We start from the raw sequence: 15,917 nt of genomic DNA, 5'->3' as shown, positions 1-15,917 counted from the left end.
CCTAGAAAGATAAGTGCTCCCAAACAGGCCCTAAAACTCGAACTTAAGTACTTTTACACCTATCCACATATGAAGGTATATCTAGGTTAGTTTATGAGAAAAGAAAAAGAACACACTTTGGTAGCACTTGATAAATCTAAAGTTTAATGTCTGAAAAGTCAAAAAACTATTATTCAAAAGTTTGAAATTTGAAAAGAAGTAGAAATGATTTTATGCTTTTAGAGGCTCTAAAAATATAAGATCGTTTGAATTGGAACAATTCTCCAATGTCTAAAACTGTAAAAGTTATTATTTTTCCCTTGGCAATAGACTTTTTAATAATATTAAAAATATCAAGAATAAGATTAAAAAGCTATAATTATTAAATAGTAATATTTTTGTTGTAATTAATTAATATTATTACTATCTTAAATGATAATATTCAATAATATTATTACTTAAATAAATAATGTTTTTTGCAATAATAAATAAAATTTTATAATAATAATTATTAAATGATATTAGTGGAGGCATTAATGTTATTTCATCACCATTAAAATGTGTCTGATTGCACTAAGATATTAGTGGAGGCATTAATAATTATAATAATAATTATTAAATGATATTATTACTATCTTAAAATAAGAAACCCCAAAAACAAGTAAATGAATTACACATTCACACCATGTAACATAATTATATATTCCGTTGGTTCAGTCCTGACTATGCTAACAGGATACAAGCACTTTGTCCGTGGATGATTTAATTAATACAGCAAGATCAATTAGAAGTTTCTTATCTATAGGTTTCAACATGTATAGGAATATGTTTAAGACTCGTTAACATGACTGCTTATCTCATAAAACTCTGCACTCATTAAGTTTCTTACAAAGTGCCCGTGTCTCTCTAACATCCTCTTGTTTAGGTTGAGCTTCTGCCATCTGTTGTTTAAGCATAGAAATTGTTTTTCCAAGCTTTAAAGCAACCTGCATAACTCAAACATGAATACGTAAGTTATATTCAAGTAACAACAAAACTAATTTAACATTAGATTATAGAATTTTTTGCACTTTCAACCCTTTCCATTTGAATTGCTGATCCGTATTAAACTATATTTTGGATATTTGATATAGAATTATATTTGATTGAACAAGTATAGAATATTTTACATTTAAGGATGGATTTGATAATAAAAAATTTGAGTGGATTAAAATTACAATTGGAATTTTTATGGGAATTATGTGAACATGGGTCCCACATCAGTCCATGTATTTTTATTTCAGATTAAAATTGTTTTAAATGCTTTTCTAGTCCATGTATCTTAAAGATAAGATATGGCTTTTAATTTGGGATATTTTATTTCGTTTGAAAATCTTTTTAACTCGTTTTTTCCTAAAGGAGGGTTAACTACCTGTCTAAAAATAGTGTTTTTACTTTAGATTAGGTAACCACATGGGATCTCATTTTTAGATTTTTGCAATTATTATGGGTCTTCACCAAGGTTTATCACTTAGTGTGATCTCTAGGAAGCTTAGGGCTGGCTGAAACAAAGGAGTCACCACTCACTTAATTTAAGAGGAAATAGGTCTTCTGTAAACTTTGAAAATTGATTTTGCTTTGAAACATAGTGATTCCTTCTTCCACCTAAAAGGCACTTACCAAGTGACTCTAAATTTGGTAGGAGTGGGAGAGGGAAGGTGTTAGGTACCCCTCTCTCCAAGCTGTAAATGACAACGTGATATGGGAGTTGTTTAGGCTCTTAATTAACTTCACAAAATTTGAATCAATACAGATGGAGTTCTAAAATTTGCGAATAGGATCCCTTCTAGCATATCTTAATCTCACTTTTAAGGGGATTTAGGCTCTTAATTTTTCCTAAATCCATCGTCTCATTCCCTCTAATTCTGAGATCACGTGAAGCTTGAAAAAAGCTTTAACAGCTCTAGAGCATAAATCTCAATTAATCTGAAATCGAGCTAAATGATATCTGAAAGGAAACTAAAGCAAAATTGACTAACAAGAAAGAAAAACTGATAATCCAAGTTAAGAAACTTACCTATTTGGTGAAGCCTTGACTAAACTTTATAGGAGCAATTTCAGAGCCTGATAGTGACATCTTTTGAGATTTCTGAATGAAGGGAGATCTGGCAATTGCTCCTTGATGAGAAAGAGTGGATATTTGAGAATGGCTTTATCTTTATTGAAGGCTAGGACATGAGTACAGGGAGAAATTAAGCGTTTTTTTTTTTTTTTGGTGAATTCTAATTTGAGATTTAAAAATTTTCTTAAATTCTTTGTTGAAATGGTTGGAAATTCAAGTGAGGGTTCTCTCTCTTGTTTTTTCTTTTTCTAAAATCTGCCCTTAAAGCTCAAAACATATCAAGGGTTGACATTAACCCTTTTCGTCTACTTGGCTTGTCCTCAACGGTCGAATGGGCCAGGGGGATTAAATGAAGGGCTAGCATCAACCCTTACTCTTTTGAGGTCTTAGGTTTGGACACATAAAGGAGCATTTTAATCTGGTGTATCAAAATAATCTTTTTATTTTAATGGTTGAACAAGTGAATAAGGTCATGAAAATTGGCGTACTGGTTTTTCTATCATAATGATGAGGTGTGATTGGTCAAATAGGGTCGGGATGGTGGATAACAATGGCTAACAAGATTGGATTAATGAGATTTACTGAAATAAAATCTTTGCTCAATGGAAGGTCAAACATGAGAATTTTTAGATGAAATTTGATGGCTAGAAAATTTTAAGGTTTTAAGAATGCTCAAAAATGAAATCATGCTTTTTTTGGAGGGATTTGGAGGAATTTAAGGCTAAAATTTGGCGTGATTGATCGTTTAAAGGTTTTGTTTCATGTGATGAAGTCTGATCGTGTGGTTGGTGTGGTGATATGGCACAGTTGTAATTATAGAAAGGGAATCTTATACATTTAACGAAAGATCTTAGGGTATTTAAAACATGATTTGGTTTCTTGGGGTTTTTACATGTTTTAGAAATAATGGTGGTGTTTGATCAGGTATCCAGGGTAGGAAAAAAGTGGGTTGAAGAGGAGACCAAGTAAAAGTTGGGTGCTAACATTTAGCACTTATATACACTAACCATAGATAAATTGACAAAACATATTTAGGAGAGGGTGGTGCATGTTATTTGTTGATGACATTGTTTTAATTTATGAAACTATATAATGATTAAATGCAAAGTCAAGCATATAGGCACTTGCCTTAGAAACAATTTATTTTAAAATAAGTAAAACTGAAATAGAAATGTAAATTAGGATATACCTAGGATGCCACCCATAGAATTATCATATGAAGTGGGCATTATTTGGTACATTGGTTTGACATTATTCGGTGCATATGAAACTCAATTATGATATGAAACGCAATTTAACATTATTTGGTGCATTGGTTTGATAATTCATAACAAAAGAGAGATTGAGGAGGATGCCACCCATAGAATTAGAGCAGGATGGGCAAAATGAAGGAGTGCATTTGGGGACCACTTCATTTTACTTCCCAATTTAGTTTTCACAAAAAAAAAATATAAGACAAAGCCAAATCTAACGCAAAAGCAAACTAAAATTTACACTGAGCCAAATTACACTCTTAGTGCATTCTCAAGCCATTTAAACCCATTTTATTGAAATTTGCAATATACAAAAGCCTATAGTATTTGATTTGGACTAATTTTCTTTGAAAAAAATCAAGGTTGTGTTTTCAATTTGGACTGAAATGCACACTACATTCTACCGTTGTCTCTTGTTTGGATGCATACTATCAAACATCTATATATACTAGTAATTAAGCACGTGTGTTGCACGTGAGAAATTTTTCTTTATATTAATTACTTGAATTTTGGATATGTCATAATTAAGATAGAAATTGAAAATTAAAAAGAGTAACAATATGATTAAAAATAAACTTAAATTCTTGTAGCAAATGTGCATTTGCATTGCACATGGAAATTTTAAGTTACAATAACAATTATAATAATAATAATAATAATAATAATAATAATAATTATTATTATTATTAAATTTTGTATTTTGTTTCCGTCATAAATAAAAATAATTTTTATTTTAACAATAAATTTTATTTAATATGATGAATATATAACATTAGAAATCTTCCCAAATGTTTTCGGCAAAATTCAGTACTTTTTCATTTTTTGTGTTCTATCATTTTTCTAAATATTTATTATTCAATTATGGCATCATAAGTTTCTTTAAAAAGTTGGATCATTGATCCACCATCTAGATAAGAAATTTTTTTACTTAAATTTTATATTATAAACCGTTGTCATATGTTTCATTTAACTACAATTTTCTCAAAAACCGTAGCTAAAAATTGATCCACAATTGAGTCTTTAGCCACGAAAAATGCACAAACTGTGCCTATATGAAACCTTTAGCTATGGTTTTTTTAGAAAAAGTGTAACTCTAAGTTAATTAAAATTTTCTTTTAGCTACGAACATAAGTTAAACCATTACTATATATGGTTTATAGCTACGGTTTTATCTGTCGTTATAGATACAGTTTATGCTCATTTTTGCCTTTAACTATGAACTAAAACCGTAGCTAAAAGTCACTTATAGCTACGGATCATACCTTCTGTAGCTATATGCTATAGCCATCGCAATATAGGCTATGGTTTCTCATCCATAGCTAAACCATAACTATAAACCTATACGGTTTTCTTTAACTTTCAGCTACGTACGGTTTTATCCGTAGCTAAAGGTAATTTTTAAAATCTTATAATATGGGTATTTGTCAGCCTAACAGTTTTAAATTTTTAAACAATCACTATACATTTATTATTAGAGATTTCTTTACTTTTCCAAGAAATATCTATAATTAGGACTGAACACTTTACGAAATAAATGGAATAACAAGGAGCAATTCCTACCTCTTTTTTAATTTCTTTGACCCGATCCTGATATGCCTTGTCAGTTTGTTCATGCAGTTTTATAAAAAGCTCGTTTTTATATGATTTTCCGTCATTCTCGGCCAACACCTTGTCCATAAGGGAGTAAAATTGCTTCACTTGATAATCTCTTTTTTCTTTATCCTTGGTTTTGTTATCGAAAGCCAGAATCCGGTTTTCATAAGAGCCAAGAACTACCTGCATACACATTAACAAAAACAGAAACAAAGATATTATTAATATTTAACGTCTCCTATGAAAGTAGTAGTGCATATTAGTTTTTTTTTTGTGTAAAATAGGAATATTTTAAAATCGATCTGGAGAACGAATCGGTCAAGGGTCTGGTTTTCGGGTCGAATGGTCTGACCATTCAAATCGAACGATCAATCCATTCTAACAAAAAAATAAAAAATGGTCAAAATCGTTGAACGATTCAAACGGTTCAACCACCCGGGCCAACGATTTGCTGACCGAATCAACATTTCTTTTATAGATATCCGGTTTTGGTGAAAAATAGACCGGTTCCCAGTTTTTCCGGTCTGACCGTCCGGTCCAGACCGGTTTTAAAAACCATGGTGTTAAGAATAATAAAGTAATTTATAATAGATGAAGCAGGTAATGGCTTCACACTATATACTAGAGATCAATTTATTATTATATAGAGATTTACATTATATTGCTTAGTTAGCTTATAGCATGGTGCTATTGCATCAATAGATGCATTTAAGTACTTAAATAGAATACTTAAATAGGGTTGGATGTTAAGTACTGTGGCTATTTTTCTACTTGAAATGCTGCCATATCAGTGCCATTTAGGCATTTTGATTTTAATGGTCAATGGTTTTGAGACTGTTTTGAATTAAAACAGCTATAAAATGTTTCTACTTAAAATGTAAATAAGGGTATATCTGTTTTGAGAGGCAAAGTCTTGACTAAAGTGGTGCTGACATGGATATTTCTCACCAAATAGGATTCAATTCCAAAGAGTGTTTTTTTTTTTTTTTACTTCGAACAAAGAGTTATTTTTGTTTTAAGTATAAATGGCAGTTCAATCAAATAGAAGTTTTATGGCATAATTCTTAAACTAAAACATATTAATGCTATAAATGTGTCTACTTTAATTGCTTAGTTTTACTGGCCAATAGTGATGTGTAAATATTATAGCAATAATTTGAAATTAAATCTATTGATTAAAATAATAATGAATATATTTTATAAATAGAAATAGTAGAAGAGGTTTCAACTTTCAATTGCCAATCTAGCTCTAAAGCAAGATGTGTCTTTGGTATAAAAGAATAGGTGACGTACAAAATTGTAGTAATTATCATTCAACCAAGCTAGTTTGGAAATGGTGATTGAGCAAATAACCAAGAAATGAAATTAATGCACAAAAAATTATTTTGAATCCATGTCATGGAGATCAACTATGGAACCTAGTTTTTTCATAGGGGAATAATGAAAAAGTTTAGGCCACTGTAAATGAGAGTTGGGGTAGACTATACACCTCGGTCCAATTTTGCAGGCATTTGGTAGAGGTGTTAATACACCTCGTAAATCGGTGTAAAAATCCATCCTTGTCAGTATTTTCCTCAAAATTTGGTGAAAAGTTTACATCAAACTCTATCTCTTTTAAACTAAATGAAACTTCTCTATCTCCATATAAAAACAGGGCCTAAGGCTTTTGTCATCTTGTACTTTTCTCCTCGAAGATATCCTTCCAAATCTAGGGCAAGGGTTCCGGCATCATGAAAAAGCAGTCAAGAGAATCGACAACCAAAAAAACTAAAACCGGTGAGAACACAAGTGTTCACTAGTCAATGCCCTCTTAGTTGGGTTTGAAAAGAAATCTCTGATTCTGACCAGAGAAAACCAAACCGATGAGAAAATGAGCAGCCATCGTCATCAATTGTTGTCTCTCAGATTCTGAGCAGAGAAAACTAAAACAGGTGAGAACACGAGCAATCATCACCAATAATAGTCGTCTCTTAGATTCTAAGCGGATAAAACTAAAACCGGTGAGTACATGAGCAACTATCATCATCAATGATCGTCTCTTAGATTTTGAGCGGAGAAAACTAAAACCAAAAAGAACACGAGCAACTATCCTTCTCCCCCGGTTCTCTCTTTCTCTCTCTACCTTTCTGGTAAAACTCCCACTGCAACGAACTAGAAAACAAAGTAACCTCCATTTACATTGATGTAACCAATCAGGACGAGTGTAAATGGGCACCATCCCTCTCTCTCTCTCTCTCTTTCTCTCTCTCTCTCTCTCTCTCTCTCTTTCTCTCTCTCTCTCTCTCTCTCTCTCTCTACCTCTTTGATAAATTTTCTGCTGCAACAAACCAAAAAATAGAGTAACCTCCATTTATGTTGATGTAACCAAACAGGACGAGTGTAAATGGGCACAATGGTCAGTCCATATTTTACACTCTCACTAAACCATCGTATCTCAACTCCATTAGTGTAAAAGTGCATTTATACCAGAAACAAATGCAGCCTTAGGGAATAAAAGAAAGATCAACACTTAGTATGTTTTTACTTAAAAAATGCATTTCACAGGGTCTTTATAGAAATCTTTTGGTGTGTTTTAGCACAATATTAGAATAAGATTCGTATAACTTAGATACCTGAGATTGGTGGATACAGGTTCAAAAGTACTTTACCTATGGCTTAAACTCGACAAGACCTAGATATAGGGTTTATGTACCTATGAATCTAGTTTGAACATGACCGGTTGACAACTTTAGTCTCTAAGAAGAAATTTAGGATCCTTGCAGCAAAAAAAAGACAAAAAATGTAAGATCCTTAGGTAGAATTACATATATGTAATTATAGGCTTTTTTTATTGTGAAGGGATGAGATTAGTTTGGTGCCTTTAATTCCCAATGAAAGGCTTTTCTATATGTTAAAGGTTTTATCATAGATAAAAAATGGTTAAAGTAAGATTTGATTGTTAAATAAAGGGTCATTTATTAAAACACTCCCTATAGTTTCATGGAAAATGACAATTTTAACCTTATAGTTTGCATTTTACTAAAACAACCCCTATAAAAATACTTTTATAAAAATGCTTTTATAAAAGTAATTTAATAAAAGTATTTTCATAAGGGTATATTTTGAAAATTTGAAAGAAAATGAAGGACAAAATAATCACAAATGCTTATTTAAGTGCTTATTGGAGAAAAAAGACTACCAAATACCCAATATGAAATAAGTGCTTATTTTAAAAAAGTTGGGTGCCAAATACAAATAAGTACTTATTTCAGTAAGTACTTATTCAATAAATACTTATTTTTAACATAAGCACTCCCAAACATGGCCTAAATTAAGTTAGTTTTCAAGAATTCTAGATTGAGTTGTAGAACTTTTGTACATGAATCATAGTTAGACTAAGTGGGTAATATCAAAATGAGTATAGTAAGAATAAGAACTAGGGAAAATTATTGCAAACAGTGCTGAACACTAAAGCTACTAATAGGTGTTGTTTTGGGGTGCAAATTACTAGAGTGTAAAGGAGGAACAAGGAAACTTCCATTAGTGAAGATTGTTTGCTAACATTTTCTTGTACAATAGAGATTTTCTTGCATATCATATTATCTTTAGAACATATACAAATACAAGAAAAAGGTATAAAATTAATAAAAGGAAAACTAATAAAAGATAACAAGAAATACATGGGAGATCTTGTGATTAAGAGTCAAAAACTGATTAATTTGCTTTTATTTATTTCAACTAACATAGATTTAAGGGCATATAGCTTTCCCTGATGAAGTAGTTTAATTTGATTTAACATGGGGCATTGGTTCACTCCAAAAGATATGTGATTGATGTTATTGAGTGGAATCCACTTATGGGTTTTTGTAGCTTTTAGGTCTCCTAAATAGTCTATTTGAGTTAAAGTGCTCAAATCTAAAGAAATGTTCCTAAAAATATTGAAAAGTGTAATGAATACACTTGGAAAAGGTTCAACTTGGGGGCTATTTGATAACAGTTGAAAATGCTGAACTGAAAAGCTTATTTCCTTGTCTTTTAACGAATAAACTTTTAAGAAGGTTGTGTTGTGGGTTCCTTAATGGTTGAAGCTGAAATTACATAGATCACTATACCACCATAAAAAAAATTATTTTTAATTATTTTAACAACTAAAAGACTAAAAGACAAGCAATGTTTTTTTTTTTAATTTATTTCAGCAACTTTAACCTTCATCAAATGACCCCCAGGGTTGAATAATGAATTCAAGGGATAGCATTCACTATTAAAGGGTATTTTTTCTCAGGGTATGGTAAGTGGGTCCCATTGATCAATTTGAGAGCCCTACCGAAACTCCAAACCAACTAAAAGTGAATTATTCATCCAATTGGGGCTTAAACGGGTAAAGTTTGATCTAAACTCTTTGTAGGGTGTATTTTAAGGTGAAAATAATCAATTTGGGCATATTTAGTAGGTTTTTCAATCATTAAATGAATTAATGATTTACTTAGGTCTATTTAATTAATTTATTTCAGTGAATGACAAAAATTAAGTGGTAATTAGTAATCATTTTTCTAATATTAATTCATAAAATATCCGTGTATAACTAAATGAAATAATAGTATCATGATCAACAAAACATATAAAGGTGTCAATGGACCGGTTTTGGATTGGACCTCGTCCAGTCCAAAATCAATTTGGAAGGATTGGACGGACCAATAAGACATATCGGATTGGACCAATCCAATCGAAAATATTTATTAGATTGGATTGGACCTGGTCCGTCCATAAAAAAATTATATTGGTTTGGGTTGGGTTAAGCCAATATCTGGTCTATTGATATAAGATAAGGATATATGTGTCAATGGACCAGGTTTGGGTTGAAACCAATCTAAATCAAAATGAATTTGAACAGATTGAATGGTCCAGACATTGAACTGGACTGGTCCAAATTGGTCCAAAACATTCATTAGATTGGATTAGACCTAATCCATTTATAACAGACTCACATTGAACTGGATCGGATTCGACCAAATCCAATCCAATTGACACCCCTAAAAACATATACAGTAGTGACAAACAAATCAAATTTCACAATAAAAGAAAGGTTGATTTCGAAGTGAAACATAACCTTCAAAGGCTGATTGCATTCACCAGCCAAGATATCATCTAATGTCTCATCATCATCCAGTTCATCTTCATGAGTGAAAACAATGATCACATAATTGGTAATATTATCTCCAAAAAGAATCTTTAGGCTTTGGATTGCAGTTGCTTCCTCTTTCCTAAAAGGGGAATTAAGAGATAAAACCACAACAATTGCGTGGATCCCATCCTTCGCTAATTTAATACAATTAACAATCTCATTGATGACGAAATCAGCTCCAAGTGAAAAATTAATGAGTCCTGCAAAAAAAAAATCCATCAATATTTGGAAAAATCTATACTGCAAGCTAGAGAGACATGATAATACCGGAGAGGTATTCACCATTCAAAAACCCCGGTGAATTTTGATTAAGACCAAGTGATTGATTACCAAGTTTTATGACACCGATTCATTGGTGACAAGTTTTTCAGGTATCATAGTCGAACCCTTAATATTTTATTTAACAGCAGTCTGACTGTTTGATCATAATTGGAAGCCCTGAAAGGTAAAAAAACTTAAAATAAGATGCATTTTCTATCTCTTATGGAGATAAATAACATTTTATCGGAATAATTGAATGAAATTATTGATGCTATTAATGTTCGGGATTTAGTTCTTTAAATTCTAAAGTTAAATAGAGCCCTCTTTGTAAAGTTCCGTACCTTTTATGGCCATTTTCTTGTGATACAAGGGTTCTTATACATTTATAAACCATAAAATGATATTCTGTATGGCTAGTATTCTGATTTTTTTATTCATGTATTCTAATAAATTTTGTTTGACACTCATTTTTTATTTTATAAATTTAGTTTATTATTTTATTTAATTTTTGTATGTATATCTTTATTATTTAATTTAAAAGATTAAATCAAGTTTTATTTTTAATTAATAACCCACTTTACGGATCCAAATTTATTTGGAATGAGTTTTTATTCTTTTCCTTTTTTTTAGAAGTAAATACCCCCGACGTTTTTGAGAGTAGAGATAACTACCATTTGAGTGGATGAACACATGTTTGAAGAAAGAGGCTTTTTGTTTGAGTCTGAGAATAACCACTTTTAATTGAAATGCTCTTTCTTGAAAAAATAATGCCATGTTTGGTTTAATTCTCATTCTTTTTCATTCTTACCCAAGATGAAATTCTAAAATGGAAAAGAATAGGTAAAAATAGGCAGAATGAGAAAATATTGCTATGAACCAAACACTTTTTTCCTAAAAATGAATTCTTTTTAGACTAACAAGTGTCCTATGTTGCTCATTTTCATTCTTAAAAAAAAAAAAAATTGTGCAAGTATTCACAAACCGCCAGCCTAGGTCTTCAATAGTCAATGTTTACCAATTGGCATAGATATTTTGTAAAAGTACTTTCGTAGAAGTGCTTTTATAAAAGTACTTTCGTAGAAGTGCTTTTATAAAAGTACTTTCATAAAAGTGTTTTTATAAAAGTACTTTCATAAAAGTGCTTTAGTAAAGTACTTTTATAAAAGTGCTTCCATAAAAGTACTTCCGTAAAAGTGTTTTTACAAAAGTGTTTTTGTAAAAGTACTTCCATAAAAGTGTTTTCATAAATGTACTTCCATAGAAGTGCTTTTATAAAAGCACTTTCGTAAAAGTATTTCCACAAAAGTGCTTTCATGTAAAAGTATTTTCATAAAAGTGCTTTCGTAAAAGTGATTTCATAAAAGTGCTTTGATGTAAAAGTAGTTTTATAAAATTGATTTCGTAAAAGTAATTTTATAAAAGTGTTTTCATAAAAGTACATTTGTAAAAGTGCTTTTGCAAAAGTAAACATCTATGATAATAGTTTTATAGGTAGAGTTTCCTCAAAGAATGAAATGAGCAAGATGGGGCATGATTATTTTTCATGTTGTAGGCTAGTCAGTTTTTGTGTTATGATGTTGATTTTTCATTCTAAAAAGAATGTGGTCATTGGAAAGAATTTTGTAACCAAACACTCTAATGTTATTCATTATTGCCCATTCTTGAAATGAGCAAGAATTACGAGAATGAGGCAACCAAACATGGCCTAAGATGCCACTTGTCTAAGGGCCTTTCTAAGTGAGATATTCATATCCTCCGGGGAAAGTTCTCCACAAGGTGTTTCCCATGTTTTGGGCTTTTGACATTTTGGTACAAGGATTGGTTAAATAAAGGATAAGTTACAGATAGATACCCTAGAATTTCAATTGCAACACTTGAGTTTCCTGAACTCTAAAAAATAGACACTTGGATCCATCCATTATTATTCCGTTAGTTAAACATTACATAATCACAAAAATGCCCTTATTGTGTATTTTTTAGATCACTCTGCGGAGTAAAATCATCACTAGAGAATGCCCTTGTTGGAAAATTTGAATATATTATTTGCTGTCCATGTGAGAATGTCATCATGGGGAGACATTTTACTTGAGAATGATCTCAAAAATATACAAGAAGGGTATTTTTGGTATTATGTCATTTTTAACTAATGGAATACTAACGGATGGACCAAGTGTTTATTTTTTAAAGTTTAGGGTACTCAAGTATTGCAATTGAAAGTCCAATGCCTATCTATCATTACCCCCAAAGTATAGGGTACCTATATGTAATTTACCCTTAAGGCTCAGTTTGGAAGGAGTATAAATACAAATATGTACAGTGCAAAACCATGTACTTTGAACTATTTTGTGTATAAATACACATGTATAGTTTGGAAGGAGTACAAATGCAAAATTGTATAGTACAAATACAAGTAATATAATACAAAATACAAGGTTTTGCACTCTACATAATTGCATTTGTACTCCTTCCAAACAGGGCCTAAATAAAACAAGAAAAAAGCATTGCCATAGGCTTGGTCTATGGGAAAGGGAAATGATGGAAATGAATGTTTCCCAGTTTTTTATTGAAAGATGCTATAGGTGAGGTGGGAAATGGCTAGGATTGTACTTCTCAATTTTTGGAATTAAAGTCTCACAATTTGTTGCGAAAAGAGTGTCAAAAAGAGCAAGGTGGCATTTGATAAATCTGAAATTTTAGATTTGAAAAGTTAAAAATATATTAAAAGTGTCTAAAATCTGAGAAGAGGTATGAATGCTTTTCTACTTTTTAGAGGCTCTCAATAGATAAAGTTGTTTGTGTTGGATCAACCTTTCAACATCTAGAATTCCCTAAATTACTATTTTACCCCTAAAATAGACTATGTGGTAATTTTGAGTTCAATTTTCATTATTTCATATAAATTAATTTATTAAATTCAAAACAATATTAAAAATATGAGTAAATTATAGAAAATAAAAATAATTTATTAAAATAAGAATAAAATTGAAAAATACATATAAATTTATATTAAAAATAAATTATTAAGAGTTAAAATAATAACAAAAATAGTAATAAAGTCCATGAAACAATGAAAAAGTATTTAATAATTATCAAATTAATAAATTAAAACTATTAAAAATTTATAAAATAATTAATAATTAATACAAATAAAAATTATAAAAAAAAATAAAAACATTAATATTTAATAAAAATATAAATTTAAAATAAATCTATAATTTGATAATTATTATAAATAAATTTATAAGTCATAATTCAGCTTCTCTTGAAACTTTCCCTGTCGCTTCCTTCTCCCTCTCATGAACTCTACAGACAGATAGAACTCGAGCCGTTCAAATCTCCATCAACTCCCTAGTGTTATCTGGCTCTCCACCAGAAAAGAGCATAGGAGTTGTCATTGTTGGAGCTGGGTTTCAAATCTTCATTACTATCTGGATCGAGGATTTCATTCAAACTGATGTTGGAGTTGGGTTTCAAATCTTGTTATTGCCTATATCTAGGGTTTCCTTCAAGCGTTGCCGATTGAGAACAACGATAGTGGCGGCTGGCAGGAAGATGGGGGAGAGGGAGGGAGGGAGGGAGGGAGGGAGAGGGAAATCGAACAGGACCGTCAACTGAAAACTCTTCTACTAAGAAATTGAATAGCACTGCCACCAACCGACTGAGAACAATGATAGTAGCGGCCAGCGGGAAGACAAGGGATAGAGAAGGTGAGAAAGAGGAAGGGAGGGAGAGGAAAATCGAACAAGACCACCGATTGAGAACGCTGTTGTTGAGAAATCAAACAAGATTGTTGTCGGTCGACTAAGAACAGCGACAGTGGCGACTGACGAGAAGACAAGGGAGAGAGAAAGCGAGAAAGAGGGAGGGAGGGAGAGAGAACGCCCTTCGAGTCTTGTCTACATCACCGATGGTTAGGAGTCGAATGAAAAAAAATGGGTTTGAAAAGGGATGTCCATTTCAATATTATGAGGGGCATTTTAAGACCTTCAAACACATCTGAAACACGTCTAGCCCGTTCAGTGATGGCCCGCAATCTAAATATTTCAGATCTGAAATTCAATTTCAGATCAATTTTAAGATGTATAATCAAACATTTCTGGAGTCTAAAAAGTAATATTTTCATATTCATACCTCTTAAAAGCATTATCAAACGCCACCTAAGACTTATTTGACTCAAGCTATATGAATAAAAAAAAGAGTGATTTCTTTTCTTTTCATTTTTTTACAACATCCCTACCATCTCTCCTTGTACAACTAATTAACTAAATTATAAAACATAAGATATGTGTTTGGTTCTGTTGGCGTTTATTGAAAAAACGCCGTTACATTAGCGCCACATAGGCGTTGGCATTTATTACATATGAAACAAAATGAAATAACTGTTTGGTTTCACTGTTTATCAAATAAACGGTAAAAACTGAAACGCTTTGATTTTTGTGCATAGGGCATTTGGGGAAACGCCAAGTTCTTATTTCCCCCAACGTCCCAATGTTTCTTGAACTCAAATGATGATGTGTCACACTTTAATATGTATTAATTTGAGGTAGAGAATAAAAAACCTTTAAAATGAAACCCAACCAAACAATAAAAACTGAAAACGTTTAAAGTAAAAAACATTTAAAGTAAAAAACATTTAAAGTGAAAAAGCATAAATAAACGGCCACCCATAAACATAAATGAAACCAAAAACCCACGTTAAATTTCTGTTTGGCTCTCTGTGATTTAAGTTTTATTGTAATATATCATCCATATATATCATGCTCTTAGCTATTAAATAAAAGCATATTATGTTGCTCTGAATGGTTTTATTCAACTGTATTCTGCTGATTCTTTTGCTCAATGAAATTCTGGTGTTTCCCGAAAAAAAGAATAAACAAAAGCAGACAATAAAACTCTTCAACCAAAACATACCAGGAGTGTCGATAGCTTTCACAACTCTGCCATCTACGACAGATTGCTCCATTTCAGAAGTACGTGTAACTGAACTCAAACTGCGTTTTGAGGCGAAGGCAGATCTTTTCAGGATGGTATTTCCAGTTGCACTTACGCCGCTCCCAGTACTTCCAAGTAAAACTACAGTCAGCTCATTAGACAATGCTGGACAATAATCCTCAATACTTATGATTCTCTCGCCCATCGCTGATGAGGTAAAATTTTCTGAAGAGAAGCAAACCTACTGTAAATGAGAATCTATTTATTCAATTTTTTAATAGCAGAGAAACCAAGGGTTGCAAAAGAAAACTTACATCTCACTCTTGTTTATGAATTAAGACGTACCCTTTCAAGTATTTCAGATAGTCTGGGAGCTAAGGAGTAATTAGACGGTATTTATATGCATGAGGAGATAAAACCGAATGTTTAATAATGGGATGTATTAGTGGGAAGGTGGACATAAGTGAAATGGACAAAAGGCATCTACGATTAATTCTGAGCTGCAAATGGATGTTGAAAGAAGATGCGAATTATATCAAGAAGGTATCAACCACAACAAGAGGGTTGTCAGGTTGTGTTCAGTTCTAATCTAGTGCTGGTGCACATCAGGCCTACAATTTTCCCCAATAATACTTCT

At 31.5% G+C, this 15,917-nt stretch overlaps 1 protein-coding gene across 2 annotated transcripts; it reads right to left on the bottom strand.

The window, feature by feature from the left end:
• Positions 1–641: 641 nt before the first annotated feature.
• Positions 642–15,697, bottom strand: LOC148852683 (immune-associated nucleotide-binding protein 9-like). 2 transcript variants are annotated; one of them, XM_088943312.1, is made up of 6 exons: positions 15,595–15,697; positions 15,260–15,505; positions 10,013–10,287; positions 4,894–5,109; positions 2,036–2,123; positions 642–965 (listed from the first exon to the last, which is right to left on the bottom strand). In XM_088943312.1, the coding sequence occupies exons 2-5, from the start codon at positions 15,483–15,485 to the stop codon at positions 2,076–2,078; spliced, it is 765 nt and encodes a 254-aa protein (XP_088799438.1). In that variant the 5' UTR covers positions 15,486–15,505; positions 15,595–15,697; the 3' UTR covers positions 642–965; positions 2,036–2,075. The 2 variants fall into 2 exon arrangements, with proteins under 2 accessions (XP_088799438.1, XP_088799437.1); XM_088943311.1 differs by lacking the exon at positions 2,036–2,123.
• Positions 15,698–15,917: the final 220 nt, after the last annotated feature.

The sequence above is a fragment of the Nelumbo lutea genome, chromosome 5, assembly GCF_056320005.1.
Source record: "Nelumbo lutea isolate HS-2025 chromosome 5, American lotus-T2T, whole genome shotgun sequence".
NCBI classification, from domain to species: domain Eukaryota; kingdom Viridiplantae; phylum Streptophyta; class Magnoliopsida; order Proteales; family Nelumbonaceae; genus Nelumbo; species Nelumbo lutea.
The sequence above is the reverse complement of the archived record's forward strand: the minus strand, read 5'-3'. Positions and strand labels throughout refer to the sequence as shown.